Here is a 17053-nt window from a genome sequence, read left to right on the forward strand (position 1 = left end):
TTCATCTCTCTATCGCTTCATCTCTCTTCATCTCTCTCTCTCTTCATCTCTCTCTCTCTTCATCTCTCTATCTCTTCATCTCTCTATCTCTCTTCATCTCTCTCTCTGTTCATCTCTCTATCTCTCTTCATCTCTCTCTCTCTTCATATCTCTCTCTCTTCATCTCTCTCTCTCTCTTCATCTCTCTCTCTCTTCATCTCTCTCTCTCCATCTCTCTCTCTCTCTTCATATCTCTCTCTCTTCATATCTCTCTCTCTTCATCTCTCTCTCTCTTCATCTCTCTCTCTCCATCTCTCTCTCTCTCTTCATATCTCTCTCTCTTCATATCTCTCTCTCTTCATCTCTCTATCGCTTCATCTCTCTTCATCTCTCTCTCTCTTCATCTCTCACTCTCTTCATATCTCTCTCTTTTCATCTCTCTCTCTCTTCATCTCTCTCTCTCTCTTCATATCTCTCTCTCTTCATCTCTCTCTCTTCATCTCTCGCTCTCTTCATATCTCTCTCTTCATCTCTTCATCTCTCTCTCTCTCCTTATCTCTCTTCATCTCTCTCTCTTCATCTCTCTCTCTTCATCTCTCTCTCTTCAACTCTCTCTCTTCAACTCTCTCTCTTCATCTCTCTATCTCTATTCATCTCTCTCTCTTCATCTCTCTCGCTCTTCATCTCTCTCTCTCTCTTCATATCTCTCACTCTCTCTCTTCATCTCTATCTCTCTCGCTCTCATCTCTCTCTCTCATCTCTCTCTCTTCATCTCTCTCTCTCTCTCTCTTCATCTCTCTCTTCTCGCTCTCATCTCTCTCTCATCTCTCTCTCTTCATCTCTCTCTCTTTCTTCATCTCTCTCTCTCTTCATCTCTCTCTCTCTCTTCATCTCTCTCTCATCTCTCTCTCTCTTCATCTCTCTCTCTCTCTTCATCTCTCTCTCTCTTCATCTCTCTCTCTCTCTTCATCTCTCTCTCTCTCTCTTCATCTCTCTCTCTCTTCATCTCTCTCTCTCTTCATCTCTCTCTTCCTCTCTCTTCATCTCTCACTCTCTCTCTTCATCTCTCTCTCTTCATCTCTCTCTCTCTCTCTTCATCTCTCTCTCTTCATCTCTCTCATCTCTCTCCCTTCATCTCTCTCTCTCTCTCTTCATCATTCTCTCTCATCTCTCTCATCTCTCTCTCTTCATCCCTCTCTCGCTTAATCTCTCTCATCTCTCTCATCTCTCTCTCTCTTCATTCCTCTCTCTCCATCTCTTTTTCTCGCTCTACATTTTGCTCGTATCTCTTTCTCTTTTATTTATTTATTTCTCTCTTTCTACATCTCTCTCTCACTCTACGTCTCTCTCTCTACATCTCTCTCTTTACAACTCTTTCTCTCTCCCTCTCTCTCTCTCCCCCTCCCTCAACAAATCTAAATGGTGACATTTGTGTGTGTGTTTCAGACCCTAGCAGGCCTGCCTGACCAGGACTCATTCTATGACGTGGTGGACTGTTTGGAGGAGCAGGGCATCGAGGCCATGTCTCAGAGACACCGCAGTAGGAAGGGAACAGACCTGGACCTCATGGAGCAGTTTAACATCTACGAGGTACGCCAGTCATAAGGTCTCCCACCTAAACCTCCACCTTCTCCCAATGACACCGTGGCTTAGTGTAATTCTCTTCCTGGCTTAGCCACTTAACTAGTTTGTTGTGGAAACACTACCAGAGCGCTATAAGGACAACACTTGGTCATGTATAAAAATAAATACTTGACAAGCTTGATTTAGTTTGCCCTCAATGGGACCAATGGAATAGTCCTAAAGTGTTGACCCATGTCTACTAGGGACCTCATGTCCCCTGCTAGTCTAACTGTCCCCTGTTGTGCCTCCAGACTGCTCTGCGCCACGAGGATGGAGACGACGAGAGCCAGGCGCCTACCGTGGGTCGGAAGAACCGGCGGCGTGCTAGCGTGGGGGGCACCAACGACCGGCGAGGCCTGGAGAGGAGACGCAGCCGGAGACACTCCCTCCAGAACGGGAGAGGCCCCGCCTCGGCCCCCGCTTCCCCCAGCAGCCCCCACTTTCACGGGGGACACAACGGTAGCTTCCTGCCCTTCGGAGGCCAGGGCATCGACGACGTCAGCGAAAGGTGAGGTGGAGGGGAGGAGAGGGGAATGGGGGGGAGGGCCGAACAGGAGAAGGGGAGGCGGAGAGGTAGAAAGTGTGAATGGATTAAAGGGAGAAGGATATCCCTGCTTCTATTGTTAACTGAAACTTGCCAATATGATCTTAAATGGTCAGCTGAAATGGTTCGGTTTATTTTTACTACCCAGAGAAGTCAACTGTGAGGAACAGGAAAACACACAGATGATTCTGGATCCACGATACAGTTCAGAAATGGAAAGGGTTTGACTGCCAGTGTTGTATTACATTACAGTCTTGGACAGATGTGTCTGTTCCAACCAGAGCCAATATGAAAGAAGAATGTAATTATATAGTAATAAAAGAAAGACAGAGCATGGGCTGCTATTGCAAAGTGACGTTTAGATTCATCTTCAGTCGTTTTGTGACCTTGTGGAGCTGCTGAAGGAAATAGGAAGCTTCTGTAAACACAGTGATATGAGTTATTATTAGTTGTTAATGTGGCTCTGTCCCAAACAGCACCCTATTACCTATGTAGTGAACTACTTTTGTCAATAAAGGTACCATTTGGGACGCATCCCTGTATGCGTCCTGTCTGTCACAAGTCATGTTTCCTTTTGAGGGAGTGTTTGTTAAATTTCAACCAACACTGCATTAGTTTTAATTCAGTAATGTTCATGTATACACAACCATTAGGAATTCACACTTACAGTGGGGAAAAAAGTATTTAGTCAGCCACCAATTGTGCAAGTTCTCCCACTTAAAAAGATGAGAGAGGCCTGTAATTTTCATCATAGGTACACGTCAACTATGACAGACAAAATGAGAAAAAAAAATCCAGAAAATCACATTGTAGGATTTTTAATGAATTTATTTGCAAATTATGGTGGAAAATAAGTATTTGTTCAATAACAAAAGTTTCTCAATACTTTGTTATATACCCTTTGTTGGCAATGACACAGGTCAAACGTTTTCTGCTGGTATTTTGGCCCATTCCTCCATGCAGATCTCCTCTAGAGCAGAGATGTTTTGGGGCTGTCGCTGGGCAACACGGACTTTCAACTCCCTCCAAAGATTTTCTATGGGGTTGAGATCTGGAAACTGGCTAGGCCACTCCAGGACCTTGAAATGCTTCTTACGAAGCCACTCCTTCGTTGCCCGGGCGGTGTGTTTGGGATCATTGTCATGCTGAAAGACCCAGCCACGTTTCATCTTCAATGCCCTTGCTGATGGAAGGAGGTTTTCACTCAAAATCTCACGATACATGGCCCCATTCATTCTTTCCTTTACATGAATCAGTCGTCCTGGTCCCTTTGCAGAAAAACAGCCCCAAAGCATGATGTTTCCACCCCCATGCTTCACAGTAGGTATGGTGTTCTTTGGATGCAACTCAGCATTGTTTGTCCTCCAAACACGAGGAGTTTAGTTTTTATCAAAAAGTTCTATTTTGGTTTCATCTGACCATATGACATTCTCCCAATCCTCTTCTGGATCATCCAAATACACTCTAGCAAACTTCAGACGGGCCTGGACATGTACTGGCTTAAGCAGGGGTACACGTCTTGCACTGCAGGATTTGAGTCCCTGGCGGCGTAGTGTGTTACTGATGGTAGGCTTTGTTACTTTAGTCCCAGCTCTCTGCAGGTCATTCACTAGGTCCCCCCGTGTGGTTCTGGGATTTTTGCTCACCGTTCTTGTGATCATTTTGACCCCACGGGGTGAGATCTTGCGTGGAGCCCCAGATCGAGGGAGATTATCTTCCATTTCCTAATAATTGCTCCCACAGTTGATTTCTTCAAACCAAGCTGCTTACCTATTGCAGATTCAGTCTTCCCAGCCTGGTGCAGGTCTACAATTTTGTTTCTGGTGTCCTTTGACAGCTCTTTGGTCTTGGCCATAGTGGAGTTTGGAGTGTGACTGTTTGAGGTTGTGTACAGGTGTCTTTTATACTGATAACAAGTTCAAACAGGTGCCATTAATACAGGTAACGAATGGAGGACAGAGGAGCCTCTTAAAGAAGAAGTTACAGGTCTGTGAGAGCCAGAAATCTTGCTTGTTTGTAGGTGACCAAATACTTATTTTCCACCATAATTTGCAAATAAATTCATAAAAAATCCTACAATGTGATTTTCTGGATTTTTTTCCTCAATTTGTCTGTCATAGTTGACGTGTACCTATGATGAAAATTACAGGCCTCTCTCATCTTTTTAAGTGGGAGAACTTGCACAATTGGTGGCTGACTAAATACTTTTTTCCCCCTCTGTAACTAAAGCAAAATACTAATGTATTTTTTTTTTTGTGTGATACAATTTGACTACCGGTCTGGTGTGCCCATTACGGTAACAGAAATCTTCTTTGTCTTTGCCTAAGGAAATTATTATTTGTGAACTCTTGGTCCCAGTGTTATAGACTCACTGGACAATAATATAAATATAATACATGTAATATGATAAGAACTTCTCTGTTAACCACCACAGGTACATTACATATTTTAATTATGGCCATTTAACAGACGCTCTTCTCCAGAGCCACTTACAGTCAGTGCATTCAACTAAGTTAAATAGGCAACCACATATCACAGTCATTGCAAACCTTCCTATGTTTCAAGATGAACTGGTAAAGGACCAATGATAAAACTATACTACAGTGCCTTCAGAAAGTATTCATACCCCTTGACTTATTCCACATTTTGTTGTTACAGCCTGAATTCAAAATTGATTAAATATATATTTTTTCTCACCAATCTACACACAATACCCCATAATGACAAAGTGAAAACATGTTTTTAGAAATGTTTGCAAATTTATTGAAAATGAAATACTGAAATATCTAATTTACATGAGTGTTCACACCCCTGAGTCAATACATTGTAGAAGCACCTTTGGCAGCGATCACAGCTGTGAGTCTTTCTGGGTAAGTCTCTAAGAGCTTCCACCTGGATTGTGCAACATTTGGCCATAATTCTTTTCAAAATTCTTCAAGCTCTGTCAAATTGGTTGTTAATCATTGCTAGACAACACTTTTCAGGTCTTGCCATAGATTATCAAGCAGATTTAAGTCAAAACTGTAACTGGGCCACTCAGGAACATTAACTGTGTTCTTGCTAAGCAACTCCAGTGTAGATTTGGCCTTGTGTTTTAAGTTATTGTCCTTCTGAAAGGTGAATTCATCTCCCAGTGTCTGGTGGTAAGCAGACTGAACTAGGTTTTCCTCTAGGATTTAGCTCCATTCCGTGTCTTTTTTATCCTGAAAAACTCCCCAGTCCTTTAATGATTACAAGCATACCCATAACATGATGCAGCCACCACTATGCTTGAAAATATGGAGAGTGGTATTCAGTAATGTGTTGTATTGGATGTGCCCCAAATATAAAATGTTGTATTCAGGACAAAAGGTTAATTGCTTTGCCACCTTTTTTGCAGTATTACTTTAGTGCCTTGTTGCAAATAAAGATGCATGTTTTGGAATATTTTTATTCTGTACAGGCTTCCTTTTTACTCTGTAAATTATGATAGTATTGTGGAATAACTACAATGTTGTTGATCCATCCTCAGTTTTCTCCTATCACAGCCATTAAACTCTGTAACTGTTTTGAAGTCACCATTGGCCTCATGGTGAAATCCCTGAGCGGTTTCCTTACTCTCCGGCAACTGAGTTAGGAAGGACACCTGTATCTTTGTAGTGACTGGGTGTATTGATACACCATGCAAAGTGAAATTAATAACCACCATTCTCAAAGGGATATTCAATGTCTGCTTTTTTATTTTGACCCATCTACCAATAGGTGCCTTTCTTTGCAAGGCATTGGAAAACCTCCCTGGTCTTTGTGGTTGAATCTGTGTTTGAAATTCACTGCTCAACTGAGGGACCTTACAGATAATCATATGTGTGGGGTACAGAGATGAGGTAGTCATTCAAATCATGTTAAACACTATTATTGAACACAGAGCAACTTATTATGTGACTTGTTCAGCAAATTGTTACTCCTGAAATTATTTAGGCTTGCCATAACAAAAGGGTTGAATATTTATTTACTCAAGACATTTCAGCTTTTCATATTTAATTAATTTGTAAACATTTTGAAAACATAATTCCACTTTGACATTATGGGGTATTGTGTTTAGGCCAGTGACAAAACATCTCAATTGAATCCATTTTAAATTCAGGCTGTACCACAACAAAATGTGGAAAAAGTCAAGGGGTGTGAATACTTTCTGAAGGCACTGTGTGATGGCTACCTTTCCCCCTGCCACACATAACATCCTCCCGTCCACCATTAATAATGACAGGTCTTTTTAACTAGCATATCTGGTAGCGTTACTGGTAGCACTCCTGTTCGGTTCTGCAGATAGTTGAATTGAACCCAGAGGGTTATATGATACTGACTCCCACCAGTCCAGTCCACCACACACAGGAAATTCAGACCGCCTTTGAAGATCAGTGTTTTCCATATCGTTAATGAAACACAGGCGGGCGGGCCAGAGGAGACCTGACAGCACAATGTCCCTAGAAAGACTTGTATGCATATGATGTATGCGAGAATCCTTTATCGATTAAAACACTCCAGATATGACCTCACAGTCACACTAGTCAATGGTTGCATCCCAAGTGGCACCATTGTCCTATATTGTGCACTACTTTTGACCAGGGCCCATATGGCTATGGTCAAAAGTAGTGCACTATGTAGGGAATAGGGTGCCATTTGGGACGTACACTATGATCATTGATCAACCTCTGGTCCGGGGACTGTTACTGGTCCCTAAGATGTTACTGGCTGGTCCCTCAGATGGTTAGCTGACATCGATTTAGTCAGTTCTCATGCTGGTTTTAATGTTATCAAGCACTGTATGTAGTGAATGAAATGAGGACATACTAACTAAAAGCATGAAACTCTTTCAACTATACCGCCTTGTGTACTAATTTTTACGACCCGTGTCAGTTTTGACAGGGTGTGCTGTGTGTTCTACATTCTGTCTGTCAGTTCTTTGTGTTTCAGTTTTCTACTGTATTTTGTTCATGTTGTCTGTTGCAATTTCTCCTACTTTCCCTCTTTCTTCTCTTTCCCGTCTATTTTCTCCCTTCCCTCCCCTCCATCCACACCTCCACCCCTCCTTTTCAGAGAGGAGGAAGAGGATGAGGAGGAAGAGGAGGAGGAGGATGAGGAAGAGGAAGATGATGAGAGTCATGATATCACGGAGACCACTAGAAAGGGCTTCCAAAGGTATTTCAGGAAAATAGGTTTCCCCCCCAAATAGAACCTCATCTTCTGCATCTTTCTTTCAGTCTTGTCCTCCATCCATCTCTACCTTCCTGGACGATATTGAGTGTTGTTAACAGTGTACTGGTGTGTTAGAACTACAAAAAAAGCATATCTGTTATTTTAAACTTGTAATATATTCCCCTTGAATATACCCCACCCCCTTTGTCCTACCTTTTGCTCTGCTACTCTGTTGTTCTAGCATGGTGCCAGTGCAGGCAGTAGAGGTCTCCTCTAGCTTGTGTTCTCCTTTTCACTGTATGGTCAACCTCATCCCTGACGCCTCAGCTGCCTCAGAGAGAGAGAGAGTGGCCATGGCCAGCCCTACGGCCCCTGTGTCCACCCCTCCTAGAAACACTGGCTCTAACCCCCAGGATGTCTCTCCCAGTCCCAGACCTACTTCCCAGGTCTTAACGCTGCTGGGCTGGGGGAGACTGCCAGGCACTGCCCACCCTCTGGGCCAACAGCACGGCACCTCTGTACCTTCCTCTTCCTCCCCCTCCTGCTCCTCCTCCTCCTCGAGGGGACGTCGTCATCACTACATCCAACCCCCCAAGCCCCTCCCCCTCCCTCTCCCCCGCCCCCTCCCACTCCCCCCTGAGGTGGACCTGAGCCAGGTGTCTGCCTCTGCTGGGGCCAAGGAGAGTGTTGAGAGGGGCGTGGCCAGACAACAGCGTTACAGGTAGAGACGCTGCAGCTGCAGCAGCAGGAGCTATACAGTTCACTTCTTCACCTCTGGCGTTAGATTCACTATGAACTCTTAAATATACACTGTCATCCCTCAACACTGGTGTCTGTGTCTTCATGTCTGCCTGGCTTGCTCCTTCACAATCCACTTGGCTGAGAAGCTGCTGTACTGAATGTATTTTGGACAGGGGCATAGACATAGTGCTGATGTCTACCGTGTCAGACAGATTCTGTGTTGTCGTGTCATATCTGCTTTCCGTGGCATACGAGACACTTGTAGTTGGTCTCCCTCATGCATGTTATGGATGCTTTAACTTGTGTCCAATTGATCACTACTTTAGCTTGCCTCAGCATTCCTTTGACCTTTAAAGGTCCAGTGCAGTCAAAAACGTGATTTTCCTATGTTTTATATATATTTCCACACTATAAGATTGGAATAATAATGTGAAATTGTGAAAAAAAATGATAATGCCCTTTTAGTGTAAGAGCTGTTTGAAAAGACAGCCTGAAATATCAGCCTGTTTTGATGGGATGAAGTTTTGGCCTGCCTGGTGACATCACCAGGCGGTAAATGAGTTTCATAAATGAAACACCACAATGTACATTTAACCATTTATTAGAAAAGATTACAATGCATAGTGTTGGTATTAGGGCTCTGCTTCCTTCAGGGTAGCTCACTGCCAGAGCGAAGCGTCATATGAAGATGATAAAATAACTACAGGCAGTGAGCACGACATGCTATATCAAATCTCCTGAAGGAAGAAACACAGAACCCACAGGTGGAGGCTGGGGTGGTGGTGGGATATCAGAAACAGCAAGCATAGCGAGTAACAGCTAGTTACAGCAACAACGGCAGCAAGAGACACCAGCGCATGCGTGCTCGTGCCATCCAGCATCGAGGAAGCATGTGTAGAACTGGTTGACCGAATGTAAGGAGAGTTTATTTTTTTATTTTTTTATTTCACCTTTATTTAACCAGGTAAGCCAGTTGAGAACAGGTTCTCATTTACAACTGCGACCTGGCCAAGATAAAGCAAAGTAGTGCAATAAAAACAACACAGAGTTACATATGGGGTAAAAAAACATAAAGTCAAAAATACAACAGAAAATACATATACAGTGTGTGCAAATGTAGCAAGTTATGGAGGTAAGGCAATAAATAGGCTATAGTGCAAAAATAATTACAATAGTATTAACACTGGAATGCTAGATGTGCAAGAGATTATGTGCAAATAGAGATACTGGGGTGCAAAAGAGCAAAATAAATAACAATATAGGGATGAGGTAGTTGGGTGGGCTAATTTCAGATGGGCTGTGTACAGGTGCAGTGATCGGTAAGGTGCTCTGACAACTGATGCTTAAAGTTAGTGAGGGAGATAAGAGTCTCCAGCTTCAGAGATTTTTGCAATTCGTTCCAGTCATTGGCAGCAGAGAACTGGAAGGAATGGCGGCCAAAGGAGGTGTTGGCTTTGGGAATGACCAGTGAGATATACCTGCTGGAGCGCAGACTACAGGTGGGTACTGCTATGGTGACCAATGAGCTAAGATAAGGTGGGGATTTGCCTAGCAGTGATTTATAGATGGCCTGGAGCCAGTGGGTTTGACGACAAACATGTAGTGAGGACCAGCCAACAAGAGCGTACAGGTCACAGTGGTGGGTAGTGTATGGGGCTTTGGAGACAAAACGGATGGCACTGTGATAGACTACATCCAATTTGCTGAGTAGAGTGTTATTTTGTAAATGACATCGCCGAAGTCAAGGATCGGTAGGATAGTCAGTTTTACGAGGGCATGTTTGGCAGCATGAGTGAAGGAGGCTTTGTTGCGAAATAGGAAGCCGATTCTAGATTTAACTTTGGATTGGAGATTCTTTATGTGAGTCTGGAAGGAGAGTTTACAGTCTAACCAGACACCTAGGTATTTGTAGTTGTCCACATACTCTAGGTCAGACCCGTCAAGAGTGGTGATTCTAGTCGGGTGGGCGGGTGCCAGCAGCGTTCGATTGAAAAGCATGCATTTAGTTTTACTAGTGTTTAAGAGCAGTTGGAGGCTACTGAAGGAGTGTTGTATGGCATTGAAGCTCATTTGGAGGTTTGTTAACACAGTGTCCAATGAAGGGCCAGATGTATACAAAATGGTGTCGTCTGCGTAGAGGTGGATCTGAGAGTCACCAGCAGCAAGAGCGACATCATTGATATACACGGAGAAAAGTGTCGGCCCAAGAATTGAACCCTGTGGCACCCCCATAGAGACTGCCATAGGTCCAGACAACAGTGTGCCATAGGTCCATAGGTCCAGAAAACAGTGTGAATCCAATTGGTGCAATATCCGCTGATGCGATCAGCTGATGCCACCACCCTCGGGTTTCCCTTCTGAACCGGCTCCGCTTAATTAATAGACCAATAAGAAAGAGAGTTCCAAACCTCTCTGCCAATAACAGCTAGTTTTCCGTTTTCCACTCCCCACTCAAACCACTCCCAGACAGTCCTAGCAAAATTCTTGCTTGAGAAATTGCTCTTTCCTAAGAAGCTATTTTTGTTTCTTTTTGACCATTTGAATTGAAAGAAATCACAGTAAGGTACTTAATTGTTACCCAGATTTGTTCTATTGAGATCAAAACGGCTGCATTGGGCCTTTAAACAAGAGTTTAACACCAGGTGCCCAGTAGGCTGCTACATTTCCCTGTCCGGTGTTTTATGGTGCTTCTATCATCCGTCCCGCATACACACGAAAAAAAGAAAGAGAAGAATTTGAACAAAGACGTATCATTTCCTTGACTGAGTCAGCTGCTAGATGTGCAACTCCAGTTGAGAACACCACGTTTTCCTGACATTTACTGCTCATCTGTCTTTCATTGTGGCGTTGTACCACAGTTAAACCCAGACATGCCTAGAAAATAAAATTCAAAAATGAAAAGGCACCATAACTCACGTTTGAGTGTCTCTTAGATGTCTGTGTAATGTTGTGTGGAGCTGCAGCAACAGACATAGGATGGAAAGTAGTGTTGCCATATTGTGAACAGACCAGGCCAGAAGGATGGAAAGTAGTGTTGCCATATTGTGAACAGACCAGGCCAGAAGTGCCTCAGTGTATAGTCCTAGTGAACTCCCTACCTCCTATCCCATATAATCTTAATGACCCACCCGTAAGTAGAGGTCTTTTAACTGTCGGCTTTATGAGAATTTAAAAAAGGTTTGATTGTTTTTATAGAGTATGTAGAGTCCGTGTCGATGGGGGGAGGGGCAGAAATGTTGTATTGCTTCTTGGAATCACCATGTATCTTGCTACTATCCTTCCCTCAATCGTTCTCCACTATTCAATTTTCTTTGTGTTTAACCCTTGCATGCTTCTTTCCATCATTACATATTGTACCAGACTGTCCCTATCCTCTCTCTCTCCTCACTGTTTTCCTTCTGCAGCCAAACAGCTGTATTGTATATATCTAGAGCGCCCGTTAGTGCTGGAAGGTAAGACTTAGCCACAAGTCTTATAATCTTATAGGTAAGACTTAGCCTCCAGGTTAATACTAGTCTTATAGGTAAGACTTAGCCTCCAGGTTAATACTAGTCTTATAGTCTTATAGGTAAGACTTAGCTTCCAGGTTAATACTAGTCTTATAGGTAAGACTTAGCCTCCAGGTTAATACTAGTCTTATAGTCTTATAGGTAAGACTTAGCTTCCAGGTTAATACTAGTCTTATAGTATTATAGGTAAGACTTAGCCTCCAGGTTAATACTAGTCTTATAGTCTTATAGGTAAGACTTAGCCTCCAGGTTAATACTAGTCTTATAGTCTTATAGGTAAGACTTAGCTTCCAGGTTAATACTAGTCTTATAGGTAAGACTTAGCCTCCAGGTTAATACTAGTCTTATAGTCTTATAGGTAAGACTTAGCTTCCAGGTTAATACTAGTCTTATAGTCTTATAGGTAAGACTTAGCCTCCAGGTTAATACTAGTCTTATAGTCTTATAGGTAAGACTTAGCCTCCAGGTTAATACTAGTCTTATAGTATTATAGGTAAGACTTAGCCTCCAGGTTAATACTAGTCTTATAGTCTTATAGGTAAGACTTAGCCTCCAGGTTAATACTAGTCTTATAGTCTTATAGGTAAGACTTAGCCTCCAGGTTAATACTAGTCTTATAGTCTTATAGGTAAGACTTAGCCTCCAGGTTAATACTAGTCTTATAGTATTATAGGTAAGACTTAGCCTCCAGGTTAATACTAGTCTTATAGGTAAGACTTAGCCTCCAGGTTAATACTAGTCTTATAGTCTTATAGGTAAGACTTAGCCTCCAGGTTAATATTAGACTTATACAGTGGGGAGAACAAGTATTTGATACACTGCCGATTTTGCAGGTTTTCCTCCTTACAAAGCATGTAGAGGTCTGTAATGTTTATCATAGGTACACTTCAACTGTGAGAGACGGAATCTAAAACAAAAATCCAGAAAATCACATTGTATGATTTTAAAGTAATTAATTTGCATTTTATTGCATGACATAAGTATTTGATACATCAGAAAAGCAGAACTTAATATTTGGTACAGAAACTTTTGTTTGCAATTACAGAGATCATACGTTTCCTATAGGTCTTGACCAGGTTTGCACACACTGCAGCAGGGATTTTGGCCCACTCCTCCATACAGACCCTTCAGGTTTCAGGGCTCTCGCTGGGCAATAAAGACTTTCAGCTCCCTCCAAAGATTTTCTATTGGGTTCAGGTCTGGAGACTGGCTAGGCCACTCCAGGACCTTGAGATGCTTCTTACGGAGCCACTCCTTAGTTGCCCTGGCTGTGTGTTTCGGGTCATTGTCATGCTGGAAGACCCAGCCACGACCCATCTTCAATGCTCTTACTGAGGGAAGGAGGTTGTTGGCCAAGATCTCGCGATACATGGCCCCATCCATCCTCCCCTCAATACGGTGCAGTCGTCCTGTCCCCTTTGCAGAAAAGCATCCCCAAAGAATGATGTTTCCACCTCCATGCTTCACGGTTGGGATGGTGTTCTTGGGGTTGTACTCATCCTTCTTCTTCCTCCAAACACGGCAAGTGGAGTTTAGACCAAAAAGCTCTATTTTTGTCTCATCAGACCACATGACCTTCTCCCATTCCTCCTCTGGATCATCCAGATGGTCATTGGCAAACTTCAGACGGGCCTGGACCTGCGCTGGCTTGAGCAGGGGGACCTTGTATGCGTTGCAGGATTTTAATCCATGACGGCGTAGTGTGTTACTAATGGCTTTCTTTGAGACTGTGGTCCCAGCTCTCTTCAGGTCATTGACCAGGTCCTGCCGTGTAGTTCTGGGCTGATTCCTCACCTTCCTCATGATCATTGATGCCCCACAAGGTGAGATCTTGCATGGAGCCCCAGACCGAGAGTGATTGACGTCATCTTGAACTTCTTCCATTTTCGAATAATTGCGCCAACAGTTGTTGCCTTCTCACCAAGCTGCTTGCCTATTGTCCTGTAGCCCATCCCAGGCTTGTGCAGGTCTACAATTTTATCCCTGATGTCCTTACACAGCTCTCTGGTCTTGGCCATTGTGGAGAGGTTGGAGTCTGTTTGATTGAGTGTGTGGACAGGTGTCTTTTATACCGGTAACGAGTTCAAACAGGTGCAGTTAATACAGGTAATGAGTGGAGAACAGGAGGGCTTCTTAAAGAAAAACTAACAGGTCTGTGAGAGCCGGAATTCTTACTGGTTGGTAGGTGATCAAATACTTATGTCATGCAATACAATGCAAATTAATTACTTTAAAATCATACAATGTGATTTTTTGGATTTTTGTTTTAGATTCCGTCTCTCAGAGTTGAAGTGTACCTATGATAAAAATTACAGACCTCTACATGCTTTGTAAGTAGGAAAACCTGCAAAATCGGCAGTGTATCAAATACTTGTTCTCCCCACTGTAGGTAAGACTTAGCCTCCAGGTTAATTCTAGTCTTATAGTCTTATAGGTAAGACTTAGCCTCCAGGTTAATACTAGTCTTATAGTATTATAGGTAAGACTTAGCCTCCAGGTTAATAATAGCCTTATAGTTTTATAGGTAAGACTTAGCCTCCAGGTTAATATTAGCCTTATAGTTTTATAGGTAAGACTTAGCCAGCTTAATACTAGTCTTATAGGTAAGACTTAGCCTCCAGGTTAATACTAGTCTTATAGTCTTATAGGTAAGACTTAGCCTCCAGGTTAATACTAGTCTTATAGGTAAGACTTAGCCTCCAGGTTAATACTAGTCTTATAGTCTTATAGGTAAGACTTAGCCTCCAGGTTAATACTAGTCTTATAGTCTTATAGGTAAGACTTAGCCTCCAGGTTAATACTAGTCTTATAGTATTATAGGTAAGACAGCCTCCAGGTTAATACTAGTCTTATAGTCTTATAGGTAAGACTTAGCCTCCAGGTTAATACTAGTCTTATAGTATTATAGGTAAGACTTAGCCTCCAGGTTAATACTAGTCTTATAGTATTATAGGTAAGACTTAGCCTCCAGGTTAATACTAGTCTTATAGTATTATAGGTAAGACTTAGCCTCCAGGTTAATACTAGTCTTATAGTCTTATAGGTAAGACTTAGCCTCCAGGTTAATACTAGTCTTATAGTCTTATAGGTAAGACTTAGCCTCCAGGTTAATACTAGTCTTATAGTCTTATAGGTAAGACTTAGCCTCCAGGTTAATACTAGTCTTATAGTCTTATAGGTAAGACTTAGCCTCCAGGTTAATACTAGTCTTATAGTATTATAGGTAAGACTTAGCCTCCAGGTTAATACTAGTCTTATAGTCTTATAGGTAAGACTTAGCCTCCAGGTTAATACTAGTCTTATAGTATTATAGGTAAGACTTAGCCTCCAGGTTAATACTAGTCTTATAGTTCTATAGGTAGCCTTCTATGTCTCTGCTATCTTAGGGCATCTATTTAGAGACTGTACACGCAGGGGGGGAATTGAGGGGAATTCGGTTCCCTTTAGTGAAACAAATTTCTACATAAAACTCATTTCTACATTTCTACATTTCTAAATGTTTTTTTAGCTGAATTCCTAGTGATTTGACAGTGGTGACCTGGATACGCTGTAGATTTAAATGATGTGTCAGTGCTCTCCGGCTGTATCAAACACACCATGACACAGCAGTGACCCCTGCTGCTGCATGCTGAGCACGTCTTGGAATGCAACGCTGCTCGCTTCACTCTCTCATTCAACAGAGCCATTAAGAAGCACCTTAGAAAGCAGCAGGGCTGTTGAGGGTCAGCTCTGCTCTTGAGTACAGTCATTTCCTCCCTTAAATTGAATCCCACTCAAGTCCCGCTGCTCGTGGCTGTGTGCTTGGCTTGGGTGTCTGTCGACTGCCTTTCATGACCTCCACAGGCAGAGGAAGTGTCCCAAAGCGTACCCTATCCCATATATAGTACAAAACCTTTGACCAGAGCCCATAGGGCACTATATTGGGAATAGGGTGCCATTTTGGGCCGCACGCAGAGAGTGGAATAAGCCTGATACCTCCTGGCTGCTGACGCCAGCTGCCCAGAGAGAGTGGAATAAGCCTGATGCCTCCTGGCTGCTGACGCCAGCTGCCCAGAGAGAGTGGAATAAGCCTGATGCCTCCTGGCTGCTGACCCCAGCTGCCCAGAGAGAGTGGAATAAGCCTGATGCCTCCTGGCTGCTGACACCAGCTGCCCAGAGAGAGTGGAATAAGCCTGATGCCTCCTGGCTGCTGACGCCAGCTGCCCAGAGAGAGTGGAATAAGCCTGATGCCTCCTGGCTGCTGACGCCAGCTGCCCAGAGAGAGTGGAATACGCCTGATTCCTCCTGGCTGCTGACGCCAGCTGCCCAGAGAGAGTGGAATACGCCTGATTCCTCCTGGCTGCTGACGCCAGCTGCCCAGAGAGAGTGGAATACGCCTGATTCCTCCTGGCTGCTGACGCCAGCTGCCCAGAGAGAGTGGAATACGCCTGATTCCTCCTGGCTGCTGACGCCAGCTGCCCAGAGAGAGTGCTAGCAAGGCTGTCCTCATAGAGCAGTGTGAGATGTGTGGGGATAAAGCGATAGAAAACTATACTGTCAGTGTATACCCATGATGATAATAGATGTCATGGTCATACACAGGACTACAGTCAGCCTTGGTTTAGTCAACACTGTACAACCACAGCTTTTTAACACACAGTGGGAAAGGAACGTGTCTGGTATTTTCTGACACCATACTTTGAGTTAGTGAATGTCACTCAGTGACCGAATCAAAGCCAAGAGTTGAGCCGTGAAACTTACAGCAGCAGAGCACCTGTTTGACCAAAGACCATGAATCTCTACAATCCCGGCATAGTGGGAAAATGTAGGGCTGAGTCCCAAACACCACCCTATTCCCTTTATAGTGTACTACTTTTGACAAGGGCCCAAGTGGCTCTGGTCAAAAGTAGTGCACTATATAGGGAATAGGGTGGTGTTTGGGACACACATCCTTAGTGTTGGGAATGATAGCAGTGAATAACAATGTTTCCTCCTCCTGTTGTTTCCAGCCGACACATAGGCCACGTCATGGCGCTCCCTGGCAGGTCCCAGGGTGTAGCCAGCTCCAGCGTCAGCGCCCCCACCACCCCTGTACACCGCTCCCAGGGTGTTGCCAGCGCCCCCACCACCCCTGTACACCGCACCTTCGCCACCTCAGGGGCCCCACAACTGGACTCCAAGCCTGACAGGTCAGCACTCAATCAATCAATCAATCAATTAAATAAGCCATCTCTGTGTATGGGTCTGTTTCAGACCTGGGTTGAAATATTATTTGTTTTCTTTCCAGTACTTTAGGTGCGCTTGTTTTATGGAATAGTAATACGGCTTTAATAATAATGGTCTTCCTCTGTTGGGTTACCCAGACCTTCTCTGGGGAGCTTGTTGTCCTCCTCTTACAGACAACACCAGGAGTCTCTGACTGCAGAGAGAGAGAGGAGGAGACAAGAGAGGGAGGAACGACTGCAGAAGATCGAGAGGGAGGAGAGGAAACGCTTCAAGTGAG

At 43.6% G+C, this 17053-nt stretch overlaps 1 protein-coding gene across 1 annotated transcript in view; it reads left to right on the forward strand.

The window, feature by feature from the left end:
- LOC121585846 (FH1/FH2 domain-containing protein 3-like) overlaps positions 1–17053 on the forward strand; it is a 229971-nt gene that overhangs the window by 186007 nt on the left and 26911 nt on the right. The window contains exons 9-12 of the mRNA XM_045226596.1: positions 1426–1569; positions 1854–2110; positions 16560–16739; positions 16914–17048. Of these exons, the coding sequence (XP_045082531.1) occupies positions 1426–1569; positions 1854–2110; positions 16560–16739; positions 16914–17048 (716 nt within the window). The remainder of the gene's footprint in view (positions 1–1425; positions 1570–1853; positions 2111–16559; positions 16740–16913; positions 17049–17053) is intronic.

This window comes from Coregonus clupeaformis, chromosome 17 (genome assembly GCF_020615455.1).
Source record: "Coregonus clupeaformis isolate EN_2021a chromosome 17, ASM2061545v1, whole genome shotgun sequence".
In the NCBI taxonomy this organism is placed as follows: domain Eukaryota; kingdom Metazoa; phylum Chordata; class Actinopteri; order Salmoniformes; family Salmonidae; genus Coregonus; species Coregonus clupeaformis.